The 16,161-nt window shown below is 36.2% G+C and overlaps 1 protein-coding gene across 6 annotated transcripts in view; it reads right to left on the bottom strand.

Moving 5' to 3' along the window:
* Positions 1–16,161, bottom strand: part of LOC147343084 (uncharacterized) — a 282,954-nt gene that overhangs the window by 105,949 nt on the left and 160,844 nt on the right. For 3 of the 6 annotated variants that reach the window (XR_015156989.1, XM_086382495.1, XM_086382502.1), the window contains one exon: positions 14,860–14,952. The exons of 1 other annotated variant lie outside the window; for it this stretch is intronic. Coding sequence is in view for 2 of the 5 variants with exons in the window: in XM_086382493.1 (XP_086238619.1) it covers positions 14,686–14,952 (267 nt within the window). In the remaining 3 variants the exon portion in view is untranslated. Of the gene's footprint in view, positions 1–14,565; positions 14,953–16,161 lie in introns of those variants that run through there. 2 more of the 6 variants (XM_086382493.1, XM_086382499.1) reach the window with 2 other exon arrangements.

Raw genomic sequence — 16,161 nt, 5'->3', positions numbered from 1 at the left:
TTGAAATGTCCCACTCCTACTGCACATAAGATAATATTATTATTAGCAAGCAGAAAATTCATCGTGACACAGATTTCAACAAATATTTATTTGGTATTTCTGAAAAGTGGAATGTTTCTGTAGGAAAGTAAAAGCTATGTAGATAAATGTGAAAGGACTTCCAAATCCTTCACGGTAAGCAGGATATGAAGGAGGGGATAAGAAGAAAGATACACACTTCTTCCAAGTTGCCCGAAAAACCAATTTCAGTTTCTCAAAATGCACTACCTCATTTGTGAGAGGTAGCATAATCCTTCCTGATGAAGGCAGGGGCCTGATAATGCAAATACTTCTGAACAACCAGAATTTGTACCAACCCAGGCCCAGCATATATGGTTTCTGCTCTGCTCAGTGATTTGTAAAATTCACCCAACATCTCACTTCAGAGGCCTTGAAAGTACATTCTCAAAGCAGGTCAAGAGCAAGACATTTCAACAAATATTGTCTTAGTAATAGTACAAATATGTTAACAGCAGAAATGCCCATATGTCTCTGTAAATTTGTATCATGGAACTTCCATGGGGCAATTTAGACTGCTATTAATCAACATGCAAAGTCAAGTATATGTAGGATAAGAAGGCTGGTTACAAAAGTATGTTTTAACATGATTCCATCCATATAAAAATTGAAAAAGGAAATATATGTCACTATTCATTGAAATAAAAAGGGAAGGCTATATAGCAGAATACTATGGTGGCTAGTTCTGGATGGTAAATTTTTTAAAAATTCTCTGGATTCTTAATTTTTCCTCCAATGAATGTGTTATTTCCATAATCAGAAATAAAAATATGTAAAACAGTTCTCATTAGAAAGATAAAAGTTCATATTATATCCAAACTGCTAGAAAGATAATAGTTCATATTACATCCAAACTATTAATGTCTAGGTTTTTGCTTTTATTTTAATGTTTTATCAAAAGATTAAAATTCAAATTGTTTTTTAAATGTATTGCTTTTTAACTCCATTGGTATATTCTATTTTGACTACTTACATACTGATCATCGTTATTTTTGATAAGTTGAAAGGAACCATTTCTAGTTTATTGGTACTTGATATTTAGATTCACAAAGACACAAAATAGAGGACATATATATTCTCTTTGATGAAAAGAGCAACCAATAATTGCCTTTATATGCTCAATCATTAAAGAATTATTTAGCGCCTATCTGAAAACTGTACTGAAGGATACTTAGATTCTTAAAACACAGCCTCTGCCCAGAAAGCACTATAAAATCTGTAACTTCCAGATGTCAAGCTTGGAGCTGGTGTGGAATCCAAGCCCAAAAGAATCTGCTCCCAAGAGAATCAACACTTGAACTCTTAAGTGTAATTTTAGTTAACTCTTCCCTTCCTTGTTCACCTCAGCTGAACACACTGCATCCAGAAGCTGTGCCTGCCATAGTCAGAACACAATTCAGCTGTCAAATTCTATAACAGAGAAGGTCAGGTGAGCTTTCATTACAGGCAGAATGGATGATGGATTGCTTGGTGTGAGGTGGCATATGTCAAGCTACCCACTGGGCAAAAAGAAATTTATCTCCACCAAGAACTCAAGTATCCTGAAATACTGATGTTAGAAATGTATTGCCTCCAATTTCAAAGATTTTCTGCCCCTCAAATGTTCCCCAGGAACAGGAAATCACCTTTGAGTAACAACAACTAAACCACCATTAGCTCACATCTTAGAGAAATTAGTCAAGCCCTCTGAGTCTTGGATGCAGCCATTCAGCAGAGAAAGGAAGAAGAAATTGGGTACCAGGAGAGGGTATAGCTGGAGATGCTGAAAACAAGATGAACTGATATATACACACACACTTTTTCTAAACCCCAGGATTGTGCTCAGGACTGACTCAAGGCATGGAAAGGTCTGTATTTATATTCCCTCACAGTTTAACAGTAAACATTTGCTTTTTAATAGATGATAATGAATGCCAAAGTGGTTATTAAGGTTTACCTGAAAGGGGAATGTGGATGGGCAGAGGAAAAGGAGAGCAGTCATGCTGTCAGTGCTTTGTTTAAAGAAATGCTTACTGAGTAAAAGAATTAAATATATGAAAAGAATGAAGCCAGACATGATAATGGTAACATTATTAATACAGCAATAATCACCTTAAAATGCAAAAGCATAAAAACTTCTAAGTAGCATTTTATATATCACCAAATTAAGCATACTCTTGTCTTCACATTCATGTTTTAAAAGACTGCGAGACGTGCTGCCTCTTCCTTGAGGGAAAACAAAAATCTAACAAATAGTAGCAATACTCATATCAGATAAAATAGACTTTAAAACAAAGGCTGTGAAAAGAGACAAAGACGGTCACTACATAATTATCAAAGGATCAATCCAAGAAGAAGATATAACAATTATAAATATTTATGCACCCAACACGGGAGCACCGCAATATGTAAGACAAATGCTAACAAGTATGAAAGGAGAAATTAACAATAACACAACAATAGTGGGAGACTTTAATACCCCACTCACACCTATGGATAGATCAACTAAACAGAAAATTAACAAGGAAACACAAACTTTAAACAATACAATAGACCAGTTAGACCTAATTGATATCTATAGGACATTTCATCCCAAAACAATGAATTTAACCTTTTTCTCAAGTGCACATGGAACCTTCTCCAGGATAGATCACATCCTGGGCCATAAATCTAGCCTTGGTAAATTCAAAAAAATAGAAATCATTCCAATCATCTTTTCTGACCACAATGCAGTAAGATTAGATCTCAATTACAGGAGAAAAACTATTAAAAATTTCAACATATGGAGGCTGAACAACAAGCTGCTGAATAACCAACAAATCACAGAAGAAATCAAAAAAGAAATCAAAATTTGCATAGAAATGAATGAAAATGAAAACATAACAACCCAAAACCTATGGGACACTATAAAAGCAGTCCTAAGGGGTAAGTTCATAGCAATACAGGCATACCTCAAGAAACAAGAAAAAAGTCAAATAAATAACCTAACTCTACACCTAAAGCAACTAGAAAAGGAAAAAATGAAGAACCCCAGGGTTAGTAGAAGGAAAGAAATCTTAAAAATTAGGGCAGAAATAAATGTAAAAGAAACAAAAGAGACCATAGCAAAAATCAACAAAGCCAAAAGCTGGTTCTTTGAAAGGATAAATAAAATTGACAAACCATTAGCCAGACTCATCAAGAAACAAAGGGAGAAAAATCAAATCAATAAAATTAGAAATGAAAATGGAGAGATCACAACAGACAACACAGAAATACAGAGGATCATAAGAGACTACTATCAACAATTATATGCCAATAAAATGGACAATGTGGAAGAAATGGACAAATTCTTAGAAAAGTACAACTTTCCAAAACTCGACCAGGAAGAAATAGAAAATCTTAACAGACCCATCACAAGCACGGAAATTGAAACTGTAATCAAAAATCTTCCAGCAAACAAAAGCCCAGGTCCAGACGGCTTCACAGCTGAATTCTACCAAAAATTTAGAGACGAGCTAACACCTATCCTACTCAAACTGTTCCAGAAAATTGCAGAGGAAGGTCAACTTCCAAACTCATTCTATGAGGCCACCATCACCCTAATACCAAAACCTGACAAAGATGCCACAAAAAAAGAAAACTACAGGCCAATATCACTGATGAACATAGATGCAAAAATCCTTAACAAAATTCTAGCAATCAGAATCCAACAACACATTAAAAAGATCATACACCATGACCAAGTGGGCTTTATCCCAGGGATGCAAGGATTCTTCAATATCCGCAAATCAATCAATGTAATACACCACATTAACCAATTGAAAAATAAAAACCATATGATTATCTCAATAGATGCACAGAAAGCCTTTGACAAAATTCAACATCCATTTATGATAAAAACTCTCCAGAAAGCAGGAACAGAAGGAACATACCTCAACATAATAAAAGGTATATATGACAAACCCACAGCAAACATTATTCTCAATGGTGAAAAATTGAAAGCATTTCCTCTAAAGTCAGGAACAAGACAAGGGTGCCCACTTTCACCATTACTATTCAACATAGTTTTGGAAGTTCTGGCCACAGCAATTAGAGCGAAAAAGGAATCCAAATTGGAAAAGAAGTTAAACTGTCACTATTTGCAGATGACATGATCCTCTACATAGAAAACCCTAAAGATTCCACCAAAAAATTACTAGAACTAATCAATGATTATAGTAAAGTTGCAGGATATAAAATCAACACACAGAAATCCCTTGCATTCCTATACACTAATAATGAGAAAACAGAAAGAGAAATTAAGGAAACAATTCCATTCACCATTGCAACGGAGAGAATAAAATACTTAGGAATATATCTGCCTAAAGAAACTAAAGACCTATATATAGAAAACTATAAAACACTGGTGAAAGAAATCAAAGAGGACACTAATAGATGGAGAAATATACCATGTTCATGGATTGGAAGAATCAATATAGTGAAAATGAGTATACTACCCAAAGCAATTTATAGATTCAATGCAATCCCTATCAAGCTACCAACGGTATTCTTCACAGAGCTAGAACAAATAATTTCACAATTTGTACGGAAATACAAAAAACCTCGAATAGCCAAAGCTATCTTGAGAAAGAAGAATGGAACTGGAGGAATCAACCTACCTGACTTCAGGCTCTACTACAAAGCCACAGTTATCAAGACAGTATGGTACTGGCACAAAGACAGAAATATAGATCAATGGAACAAAAGAAAGCCCAGACATAAATCCACACACATACGGACACATTATCTTTGACAAAGGAGGCAAGAATATACAATGGATTAAAGACAATCTCTTTAACAAGTGGTGCTGGGAAATCTGGTCAACCACTTGTAAAAGAATGAAATTAGAACACTTTCTAACACCATACACAAAAATAAACTCAAAATGGATTAAAGATCTCAACGTAAGACCAGAAACTATAAAACTCCTAGAGGAGAACATAGGCAAAACACTCTCTGACATACATCACAGCAGGATCCTCTATGACCCACCTCCAAGAATACTGGAAATAAAAGCAAAAATAAACAAATGGGACCTAATTAAACTTAAAAGCTTCTGCACAACAAAGGAAACTATAAGCAAGGTGAAAAGACAGCCTTCAGAATGGGAGGAAATAATAGCAAATGAAGCAACTGACAAACAACTAATCTCAAATATATACAAGCAACTCCTACAGCTCAACTCCAGAAAAATAAATGACCCAATCAAAAAATGGGCCAAAGAACTAAACAGACATTTCTCCAAAGAAGACATACAGATGGCTAACAAACACATGAAAAGATGCTCAACATCACTCATTATCAGAGAAATGCAAATCAAAACCTCTATGAGGTACCATTTCACGCCAGTCAGAATGGCTGCAATCCAAAAGTCTACAAGCAATAAATGCTGGAGAGGGTGTGGAGAAAAGGGAACCCTCTTACACTGTTGGTGGAAATGCAAACTAGTACAGCCACTATGGAGAACAGTGTGGAGATTCCTTAAAAAACTGGAAATAGAACTGCCTTATGATCCAGCAATCCCACTGCTGGGCACACACTCTGAGGAAACCAGAAGGGAAAGAGACACGTGTACCCCACTGTTCATCACAGCACTGTTTATAATAGCCAGGACATGGAAGCAACCTAGATGTCCGTCAGCAGATGAATGGATAAGAAAGCAGTGGTACATATACACAATGGAGTATTACTCAGCCATTAAAAAGAATACATTTGAATCAGTTCTAATGAGGTGGATGAAACTGGAGCCTATTATACAGAGTGAAGTAAGCCAGAAAGAAAAACACCAATACAGTATACTAACGCATATATACGGAATTTAGAAAGATGGTAACAATAATCCTGTGTACGAGACAGCAAAAGAGACACTGATGTATAGAACAGTCTTATGGACTCTGTGGGAGAGGGAGAGGGTGGGAAGATTTGGGAGAATGGCATTGAAACACGTATAATATCATGTATGAAACGAATTGCTAGTCCAGGTTCGATGCACGATACTGGATGCTTGGGGCTGGTGCACTGGGACGGCCCAGAGGGATGGTATGGGGAGGGAGGAGGGAGGAGGGTTCAGGATGGGGAACACATGTATACCTGTGGCGGATTCATTTCTATATTTGGCAAAACTAATACAATATTGTAAAGTTTAAAAATAAAATAAAATTTAAAAAAAAAGAAAAAAAAAATACCAAGTCTTGGACACTTGCCTCTCTCTTTGTTATCTTATTTGTTCCGTGTTTCAAAATAAATAACTATGGATATTCTAGGGCACTCATAAATCGGCCTGCTGCTGCTGCTGCTGCTACTAAGTCACTTTAGTCGTGTCCAACTCTGTGCAACCCCAGAGACGGCAGTCCACCAGGCTCCCCCGTCCCTGGGATTCTCCAGGCAAGAACACTGGAGTGGGTTGCCATTTCCTTCTCCAATAAATTGGCCTAGAGAACTTATTTCCACCAGTTGACCTTAACATAAATCAGAGGCAACCAAAGCTTTTTGCTTTTGTTAATTAAAGATTCTAGACTGGTCAAAAACTTCATTTGGGACAAGGCCTGAAACCCAGACATAAGTGCTGCATCTACCAGAATAGGAAAACATGCTTCTCCACAAGAGTGACATGTGAGAACAGGCCCATTTTCCATTTAAGAAAAGTGCTTAGCACGTCTCAAGCAGAAATCAAGCAACACAAACCCGAAGACTTTCTGCTGTATTTGAACAGGGCATCTGGAAAGGCTGAACTTTAAATGAATGAATGAATGGATTTGACAATTTCTTCACAATCTCTGAAATTTTCCAAGTCAGTGGAAAAGAATAATGGTGGATACAATGACTCTTGATCCTGAATTTTCTAGCAGAGACCAACATTTTAAATAATTGATCATTCTCCCCAAAGGTATTACCATATACCCTGATTTAGGGTTCAGAAAAAAATTACCTGTGTATTTATAGATCAAGTCTCTTCCTCTACAATAGCTCATGATTATAGAATGATGCAATAGGATTGTTAGCTTGGTTTAAATTCGTTATGTTGCTATAAACTAAAGAGAATTTATCTTGATGTTGACCTACTTTTTTCATAGGCCGAATGCTATGTTCTGAAATACCCTTGAATATGACAGACTTCTACACAACTGCGGTCCGGGCTAAAGGACAATAGATAAGAGGAAAACATTAACTAAAATACTTAACAATAATAAAATGTTCATGCTAATCAGATTTTCTGATTACCTAAGGATTAGGCAGAAACAACTTTTGAAAAAATAGAATTTCCAAAATGTATGAGTCATTCCTAAAAGTATAAATATGGTGAGTGGAATTAAGTCTATTTTTATGAGTTCAGGGTCACTGTCCTAGACTTTAATTTTTCAGGGATTAATTCTTAAAATAGACTAGCAGACAGTGTAGGCCATTGACTAAACGTGAACTGACTTTAAAACAGTTTCTAAAAGACATTTGCAGCAATGAGCTTTAAAAATTATATCTGTACAAAAATAGTTTGTTTTTTAACTTGTCTAAAAGGATTTCTACTTTATTTAGGATTAAAGGTTCTATTTAGTAGGATGCCACTTAATAAATCTGCTTACCTTCCATACATTCTGTCTTGCACTACTTGCTATGATTGGCTGATCAAAGTTTTATTGCCATTTTTTTTTTCAGATAGCTTCTCTAGATTTTAGATGTTTATTCTTATTCTCATTTGAATGCCTGACTATATCTTTGTCTGGTGTTTGTGGGAGGTGTCTGTGAACCCTGAATAAGAAACACCATCTGTAGTTCATTTCTTTGGCATAAGGGTCCATTTAGAGGGATTTTTGGCATTTAAAACCAAACTGTTGTGCTGCCCTCTGGCTGCTTCTGACAAAAAAAAAAAAAAAAAAAAAAAATCTAACAGAAGAAACTGGTACCATGCTCCCCTGCAGGTCTTTCTCCATGTGGAATTTCGTGGTTGTCCTACAGCCTAGCTGAAATTCTACTCCTCTTATCAGATTGGCATGTCTTATTTCTCAGACAGGGCTGCAAACACATTTGAAATAAATTAGGGAGATCCTGCTTTCTGTTAAAGACCTCTGTATGTGCACACTTGTAATTTTCCAGCCAGTAAGCTTGAGAGAATTTTCTAACAGTTCAGATATACTATTATTTTCCATTTTCACTTCTCTCTTTTTTTTGATGCCTGCAGGTTGGGAAAGGCTCAGGGGACATGCCACTTTATTTGCTCCACATTTTGTCAAAGGTGGAAGGTTTTTAATGGTTCCTCCCTGCAAGCTTCCAGAGGGGGATAAATGACTCATGCAGTGACACTTATCATCTAATTAAGACAAAACATCACATCTTTCCAATTAATTCACTTCAGATTCAGAAGACCCAAATGTAATCTATACTGAGGGCACATCTTTATCAAGCCGACACAGACAGCAGAAAAAAGATACCCTCTTTCATCATTCAAACAGCAATACCATTCCTCCTTTTTCAAGATGACAGTCTATCAAATTTACAAAATTTTAACAATAATTGTACCTTAGATTCATAGAGGATCGCTTAGGAAAGTCTCTTGCTTGAAGAAGTTTTTAAAATCTAAAAAGTAAATATTAAGAGATTTCTGGTTTTCGCTCTGACATATAAAGAGCTTAGAAGTTGGCACTTCCATTCTTAGAATAAGAAAAAATTGAATAAACTTAAAATCAATGTGTTTTCTTGGACCATCAGAGAATTAAAATCACAAGCAGACGGCCACTATGAAATCCAGAGAGACAGAATACAAAGAAATACAGCCAACACCAGCTTATCCAGAGAAATCTAGAGAGACAGAAGAATACAAAGAAATACAGCCAACATCAGCTTATCCAGAGAAAAAGCTATCGGAGCCATAAATTCGTAGGAACACTGCAATGGTTATTTTGATAAATTGCTGGAGGCTAAGTGCAGACTAGCATGGAAAATGAGAAGTTCCTGGGGGCTGAAGTTTTAGGAAAACCTTTACACTTTCATAGATTTTACCTCCAGGAACTTCACCAGGTTCTCACAATGCTGAGCCAAGAAAAATCACCTCATATATTTGGCAAGTGTAGGGGAGAAATAATCATTTTTAAATATGTTCATTGTGTTCTCCATAACAAAGGTTTATTCTCCACTGAAAAAGACTTTAGCATGGCCTTATCTTACACAAGCAGAAAGGCAATTACCCAGCCCCCATCCTTACAAGCCTCTTGTGCCACCAAAAGAGAGCAGAGAGAGTGAAAGAAAAGTTAAATTCTTGTGAAACTCACATCCCAGCAATACAGTCTCACTAAAAACTGGGATTTAATCTTAAGATTACAGAATACTACTCCTAACACACTCCTAAACACAACATCAACACAGCTTCAGGATAACAGATTACAACTCAAAGGACTGCAAGGTTCAGACTCTTTAGAAAGGAGTCCTCAGGGAAACCAAAAGGCAACGGTGAAGGCAAAGTCAAGAACACGAGGGAAAGTTGAGGTCCATGTCATCTACACTTACAAACAAACATTAAGACTAACTCAAAGCCAGATTAACATAACACCTCACACTGAAGATCTATAGATCTTATTTCTTACTTTAAGTTACATCTGGCTTTTGATAACAACAACAGAAAATCACAAGGAATGCTAAAAGTAAGTCTGAAGATGTAAGGCAAGCATCAGAACCAGACTCAGATATGACACACAATTTGGAATTAACAGACTAGGAATTTAAAATAGATTTGATTAACATGTTGAGGAGTCTAATGGAAAAAGCAGACAGTACAAGCAGCTCCTGCAGCTCAATTCCAGAAAAATAAATGACCCAATCAAAAAATGGGTCAAAGAACTAAACAGACATTTCTCCAAAGAAGACACACAGATGGCTAACAAACAATGAAAAGATGCTCAACATCACTCATTGTCAGAGAAATGCAAATCAAAATCGCAATGAGGTACCATCTCAAGCCAGTCAGAATGGCTGCGATCCAAAAGTCTACAAACAATAAATGCTGGAGAGGGTGTGGAGAAAAAGGAACCCTCTTACACTGTTGGTGGGAATGCAAACTAGTACAGCCACTATGGAGAACAGTGTGGAGAGTCCTTTAAAAACTGGAAATAGAACTGCCATACGATCCAGCAATCCCACTGCTGGGCATACACATGGAGGAAACCAGAATTGAAAGAGACACATGTACCCCAATGTTCATCGCAGCACTGTTTACAATAGCCAGGACATGGAAGCAACCTAGATGTCCATCGGCAGACAAATGGATAAGAAAGCTGTGGTACATATACACAATGGAATATTACTCAGCTATTAAAAAGAATGTATTTGAATCAATTCTAATGAGGTGGATGAAACCGGAGCCTATTATACAGAGTGAAGTAAGTCAGAAAGAAAAACACCAATACAGTATATTAACATATATATATGAAATTTAGAAAGATGGTAACGATGACCCTATATGCAAGACAGCAAAAGAGACACAGATGCAAAGAACAGACTTTTGGACTCTGTGGGAGAAGGCGAGGGTGGGATGATTTGAGAGAATAGCATTGAAACCTGTATATTATCATATGGGAAACAGATTGCCAGTCCAGGTTCAATGCATGGGACAGGGCTGGTGCACTGGGATGACCCTGAGGAATGAGATAGGGAGGGAGGTGGGAGGAGGGTTCAGGATGGGGAACACATGTACACTCATGGCTGATTCATGTGAATGTATGGCAAAAAACACTACGATATTGTAAAGTAATTAGCCTCCAATTAAATAAATTAATTTAAAAAAAAAGAAAAAGCAGACAGTATACAAGGGCAGATAAAGAATGTAAGCAGAGATGAAAACTGTAAGAAAGAATCAAAGTAAATGTTAGAAGAAAAAAAAGTGTATCAGAAATGAAGAATGCCTTTGATGGACTCTTCTTCCAAAATGAAATGTAGAAAAAAAAAAAAAAAGAATAAGAATAGCCAAGATCTGTGGGGCAACCCCAAAATGTGTAACATAGCACAACTGGAAAGCCAGAAAAAGCAGCAACAATGAGCAGGAAAAAAAAAAAAAACAAAAACATGAAGTAATTATGGTCAAGAAGATTCAAAATTTAACCAAAGATAGCAACGTACAGATCCAGAAATTCAGAGAACATCAATAGAATAAATACCTTAAGAATATCATATTCAAACTCCAGGGAAAAAGAGAAAATCTTGAAATAAGTCAGGGGAGAATAAAACCTTGCAAGCAATAAGATAGTGGAGTGAAATACTTTAAATGATGAAAGGAAAAAAACCCAAAACTATCTATAATTACATATCCAGCAAAATTAGCCTTCAAAAGTGAAGGAAAGGGACTTCTTAGGTGGTCCAGTGGCTAAGATGCTTTGCTCCCAATGTAGGAGGCCCAGAACCAATCCTTGGTCAGGGAACTAGGTTCCACGTGCCACAAGTAAAGATCTCACATGCCACAACCAGGGGTCCTATGGTAGGTGTGTAAATACATAAAGCAAATATTAACAGACTTATGGCCAACAGGCACATGAAATGATGCCCAGTGTCACTCATTATCAGAGAAACGCAGATCAAAACCACAATGAAATACCACATCACACTTGTCAGAATGGTTATTATGAAAAAGACAACAAATAACAAACATTGGTGAGGATGTGGATAAAAGGGAACTGTCATGCAACATCAGTGAGAATATAAATTGGTACAGTCACTATGGAAAACAGTACAGAGGTTGTTCAAAAAAATTAAAAACAGAACTACCACATTCTAACAATTTCACCCCTGGGTATTTATCTGAAGAACATGAAAATACTAATTCAAAAAGATACATGCCCCATTATGTTCATCATAGCATTGTTGACAATAGTCAAGATATGAAACAAACGTAAGTGCCCATCAACAGGTCAATGGATAAAGAAGATGTGAGATACACACACACACACACAAGAATATTCTCAGCATAAGTCTCTTGTCATTTGTGGCAACATGGATGGATCTAGAGGGCTTTAGCTAAGTGAGACAAGTGAGACAAGATAAATGATGCACGATTTCACTCATATGTAGAATTTTAAAAAGAAAACAATTATTGGACAGAATTAAAAAGAGAGTCGTAGAGAAAATACAAGTGGTTGACACAGGGCAAGAGGTCAAAGGGAAGAGAGAAATGGGTGAGGCAGATTAAGAAATACAAACTTTCAGTTACAAAATAAATGAATCCCACATATGAAATGTACAGTGTGGGGAATATAGTCAATAATGATGTGATATCTTTGTATCACATAGTCTAGACGGTACCTAGACTTCGCATGGTGATCATTTTGTGATATGTAGAAATATCAAATCATTATGCTGTATACCAGGAACAAACACAATATTGTAGGTTAATACTACCTCAAAAACAAACAAAAAAACAAGTTCACAGGAAAAAAAAGATCAGATTTATGGTTACAAGAGATGGGAACTCCTGCGGGCGGGAACTGGATGATGGGAGTCAAAAGGTAAAAACTTTCAGTTATAAAATAAGTACTATGGATGTAATGTAATATACAACATGATAAATATAATTAACACTGCTATATATTATATATTAAAGTTGTCTAGAGAGTATTCTCATCACAACAAAAAACCATTATATTTCTTTAATGTTATATTTATCTGAGATGGTGGGTATTCCTACAACTTAATGTGGTATCATGTAGTAATATGTTTAAGTCAAATAATTATACTATACAACTTGTGGCTCAGATGGTAAAGAATCTGCCTGTAATGCAGGAGAACCAAGTTTGAACCCTGAATGAGGAAGATCCCCTGCAGAAGGGCATGGCTACCCACTCCAGTATTCTTGCCTGGAGAGTTCCATGGACAGAGGAGCCTGCTGGGCTACAGTCCATGGGACGGCAAAGAGTGAGACACAACTGAGTGACTCACACATACACCTTAACTTACACAGTTGTTTAGTTGCTAAATCGTGTTTAGTTGCTAATTCCCTGCCAAGCCACCGGGGAAGGCCAAACTCATACAGTGCTGTATGTCAATTACATCCCAATAAAACTAGAAGGGAAAAAAAAAAGACAAATAGTATATGATATTACTTACATGTGGAATCTTAAGAAGTCAAACTGACAGAATGAGACTACACCTGGATTGGAAAGTGGGAGAATGGGAAGATGTTGGTAAAGGTACAAACTTTTAATTATAATATGAGTAAGATATTAAGATACAATGCATAACATGGTGGCTGTAGTTTGTAACACTGTATTGTATAAGTAAATTTGATAAGAGAGTATAAGTTAAATTTTCTTCAGAAAGTGGGGAGGGATAAATATGTGAGGTGATGGATGTGTTAATTAACTTAATGGGGAAATTCTTTCACAGTGTATATGAATATCAAATTATAACATTGTACACTGCAAATATCTTCATTTTGTTTCTTGATTATATGTCAGTAAAGCTGAAAATAAAGTCTAACATTAGAATAAAAAATGCTGACAGAATTTATCATAAGTTCTTCAGAGATAAACAAAATGATATAGTTCAGAAACTCAGATCTACATTTAAAATTAAAGCACCATAGAAGGCATAAATTTATATGAAATAGAATCTTTTTATCTTTCATATTACTAATTGAAAAAAAAATAGATGTTTGTTCAAAATAATAATAACAACAATATATTATGTCATTATAACATCAATAAGCAAAATAAATGATAATTGTATTTGGGACAGGAGGGAAGAACTGGGAATACTGTGTTATAAAGTACCTGCTCTACCTTTTAATGTTATTTAAAGTAGATGCAGATTAACTATAAATATGTATTGTAATCTCTAGGGCAACTACTAAAATTTTTTTAAAAGAAGCATAACTGATACACTAAGAAAAGAAAAAATGGAGCTATGATAAATGTCCTATTTCTCATGGAAGGCAAGAGAAATTGGAATGGAAAAAAAAAGTGCAGCAAACTGCTGCATAGTTCCAATATGCTACATATTACTCTATATCAATAATCACTTTCAATCTGAATGCTCTAACACTATAATTAATAGTCAGAGATTATCAAAGATGATACAAACTAGACCCAACTACAATGTTGTCTATAAGAAATCCACTTTAAAAATAGTTTAAAAGTTAAGGGGTGGAAAAACATAAACTAATCAGGCTAACACTAATGTTAATAATAAATTGAAAGAAAGATAAAAGAGTTATATTAATTTCAGACAAAGCAGACTTCAGAGCAAAGAAAAGATTAACAGACAAAGAAATCAAAGAAGACCAACTTAATGGAGAGATATTCTATGTTCATGGATTAGAAATTCAGTATTGTTAACGCATCAAGTTTTCCAAAATGATACACAGATTCAAAGAAAATTACATATTTGATGTTATGGATATTTTACCACAATATGGATGACACAGTAAATGCAATAAATACTTGTTAACAGGTGGAACAAAACAGGTGGACCCTTAGCCAACAAAGGTCTGTTTTCTCAAGGCTATGGTTTTTCCCGTAGTGATGTGTGGATGTGAGAGTTGGACTATAAAGAAAGCTTAGCGCCGAAGAATTGATGCTTTTGAACTGTGGTGTTGGAGAAGACTCTTGAGAGTCCCGTGGACTGCAAGGAGATCCAACCAGTCCATCCTAAAGGAAATCAGACCTGAGTGTTCATTGGAAGGGCTGATGTTGAAGCTGAAACTCCAACACTTTGGCTACCTGATGTGAAGAACTGACTCATTGGGAAAGACTCTGATGCTGGGAAAGACTGAACGCGGAAGGAGACGACAGCGGATGAGATGGTTAGAGGCATCACCGACTGAATGGACATGAGTTCGGGTAGGCTCCAGGAATTGGTGATGGACAGGGAGGCCTGGCGTGCTGCAGTCCATGGGGTGTCAAAGAGTCGGACGTGACAGAGCGACTGAATGGAACGGAACAGATGGAAAAAAGGAAATGAGCTATCAAGCCATAGAAAGACACAGATATATCTAAAATGTGTAGGGATGAGTGAAAGAAGGCACTAAATGATTTGGCACTTTATCTCTGTGGTCTTTCTCCCTGAAATTCATTTTACAAGTCTATTTGTGAGACAAACATCAGATAAGTTACAACTGAGGGGCTTCCTTCAAAACATCTGACCAACATTTCTTAGAACCATCAAGACAATAAAAAAAACCAAGGAAATGCAGAGAAACTTTGATAGCTAAGAGGAACCTAAAGAGACATGAAAACTATGGAAAGTGGTATCCTAGATAGGATTCTATAACAGAAAAGAAAATTAGGTTAAAAACTAAAGAAATATGAATAAACTATGGTCTTTCTTTGTTAATAACAACATATCAGTATTGGTTCACTGGGCTTCCCTTGTGGCTCAGTGGTAAAAAATCTGTTTGCCAATGAAGGAGACATGGGTTCGATCCCTGGGTTGGGAAGATCCCCTGAAGAAGGAAATGGCAACCCACTCCAGTATTCTTACTTGGAGAATCCCATGGACAGAGAAGCCTGGTGGGCTACAGTCCATGGGATTGCAGACTCAGACACGACTTAGGGACTAAATGACAACATTGTTTCATTAGTTGTAACAAAAGTATGACACATATAATATTAAAAATATGGGAAACTGAGGGTAAAAGGCAACCCACTGTACTACTATCTTCTCCATTATTCTACAAATCGAAAAACTAAAAATATATTTTTTATTATTTACTACATAATAGGTTTATTGTGCTATACCGTGAACTTCCAGATGTTCAAGCTGGTTTTAGAAAAGGCAGAGGAATCAGAGACCAAATTGTCAACATCCAATGGATCATTGAAAAAGCAAGAGAATCCCAGAAAAACATATATTTCTGCTTTATTGACTATGCCAAAGCCTTTGACTGTGTGGATTATAATAAACTGTGGAAAATTCTGAAAGAGATAGGAATACCAAACCACCTGACCTACTTCTTGAGAAACCTATATGCAGGTCAGGAAGCAACAGTTAGAACTGGACATGGAACAACAGACTGGTTCCAAATAGGGAGAGGAGTACGTCAAGGCTGTATATTGTCACCCTGCTTATTTAACTTATATGCAGAGTACATCATGAGAAACGCTGCACTGGAAGAAGCACAAGCTGGAATCAGGA

The sequence above is a fragment of the Bos grunniens genome, chromosome 28 (genome assembly GCF_055505025.1).
Source record: "Bos grunniens cultivar Pamir isolate PY7600 chromosome 28, Bosgru_T2T1.0, whole genome shotgun sequence".
In the NCBI taxonomy this organism is placed as follows: domain Eukaryota; kingdom Metazoa; phylum Chordata; class Mammalia; order Artiodactyla; family Bovidae; genus Bos; species Bos grunniens.
This window is presented reverse-complemented; position numbering and strand designations above follow the sequence as displayed.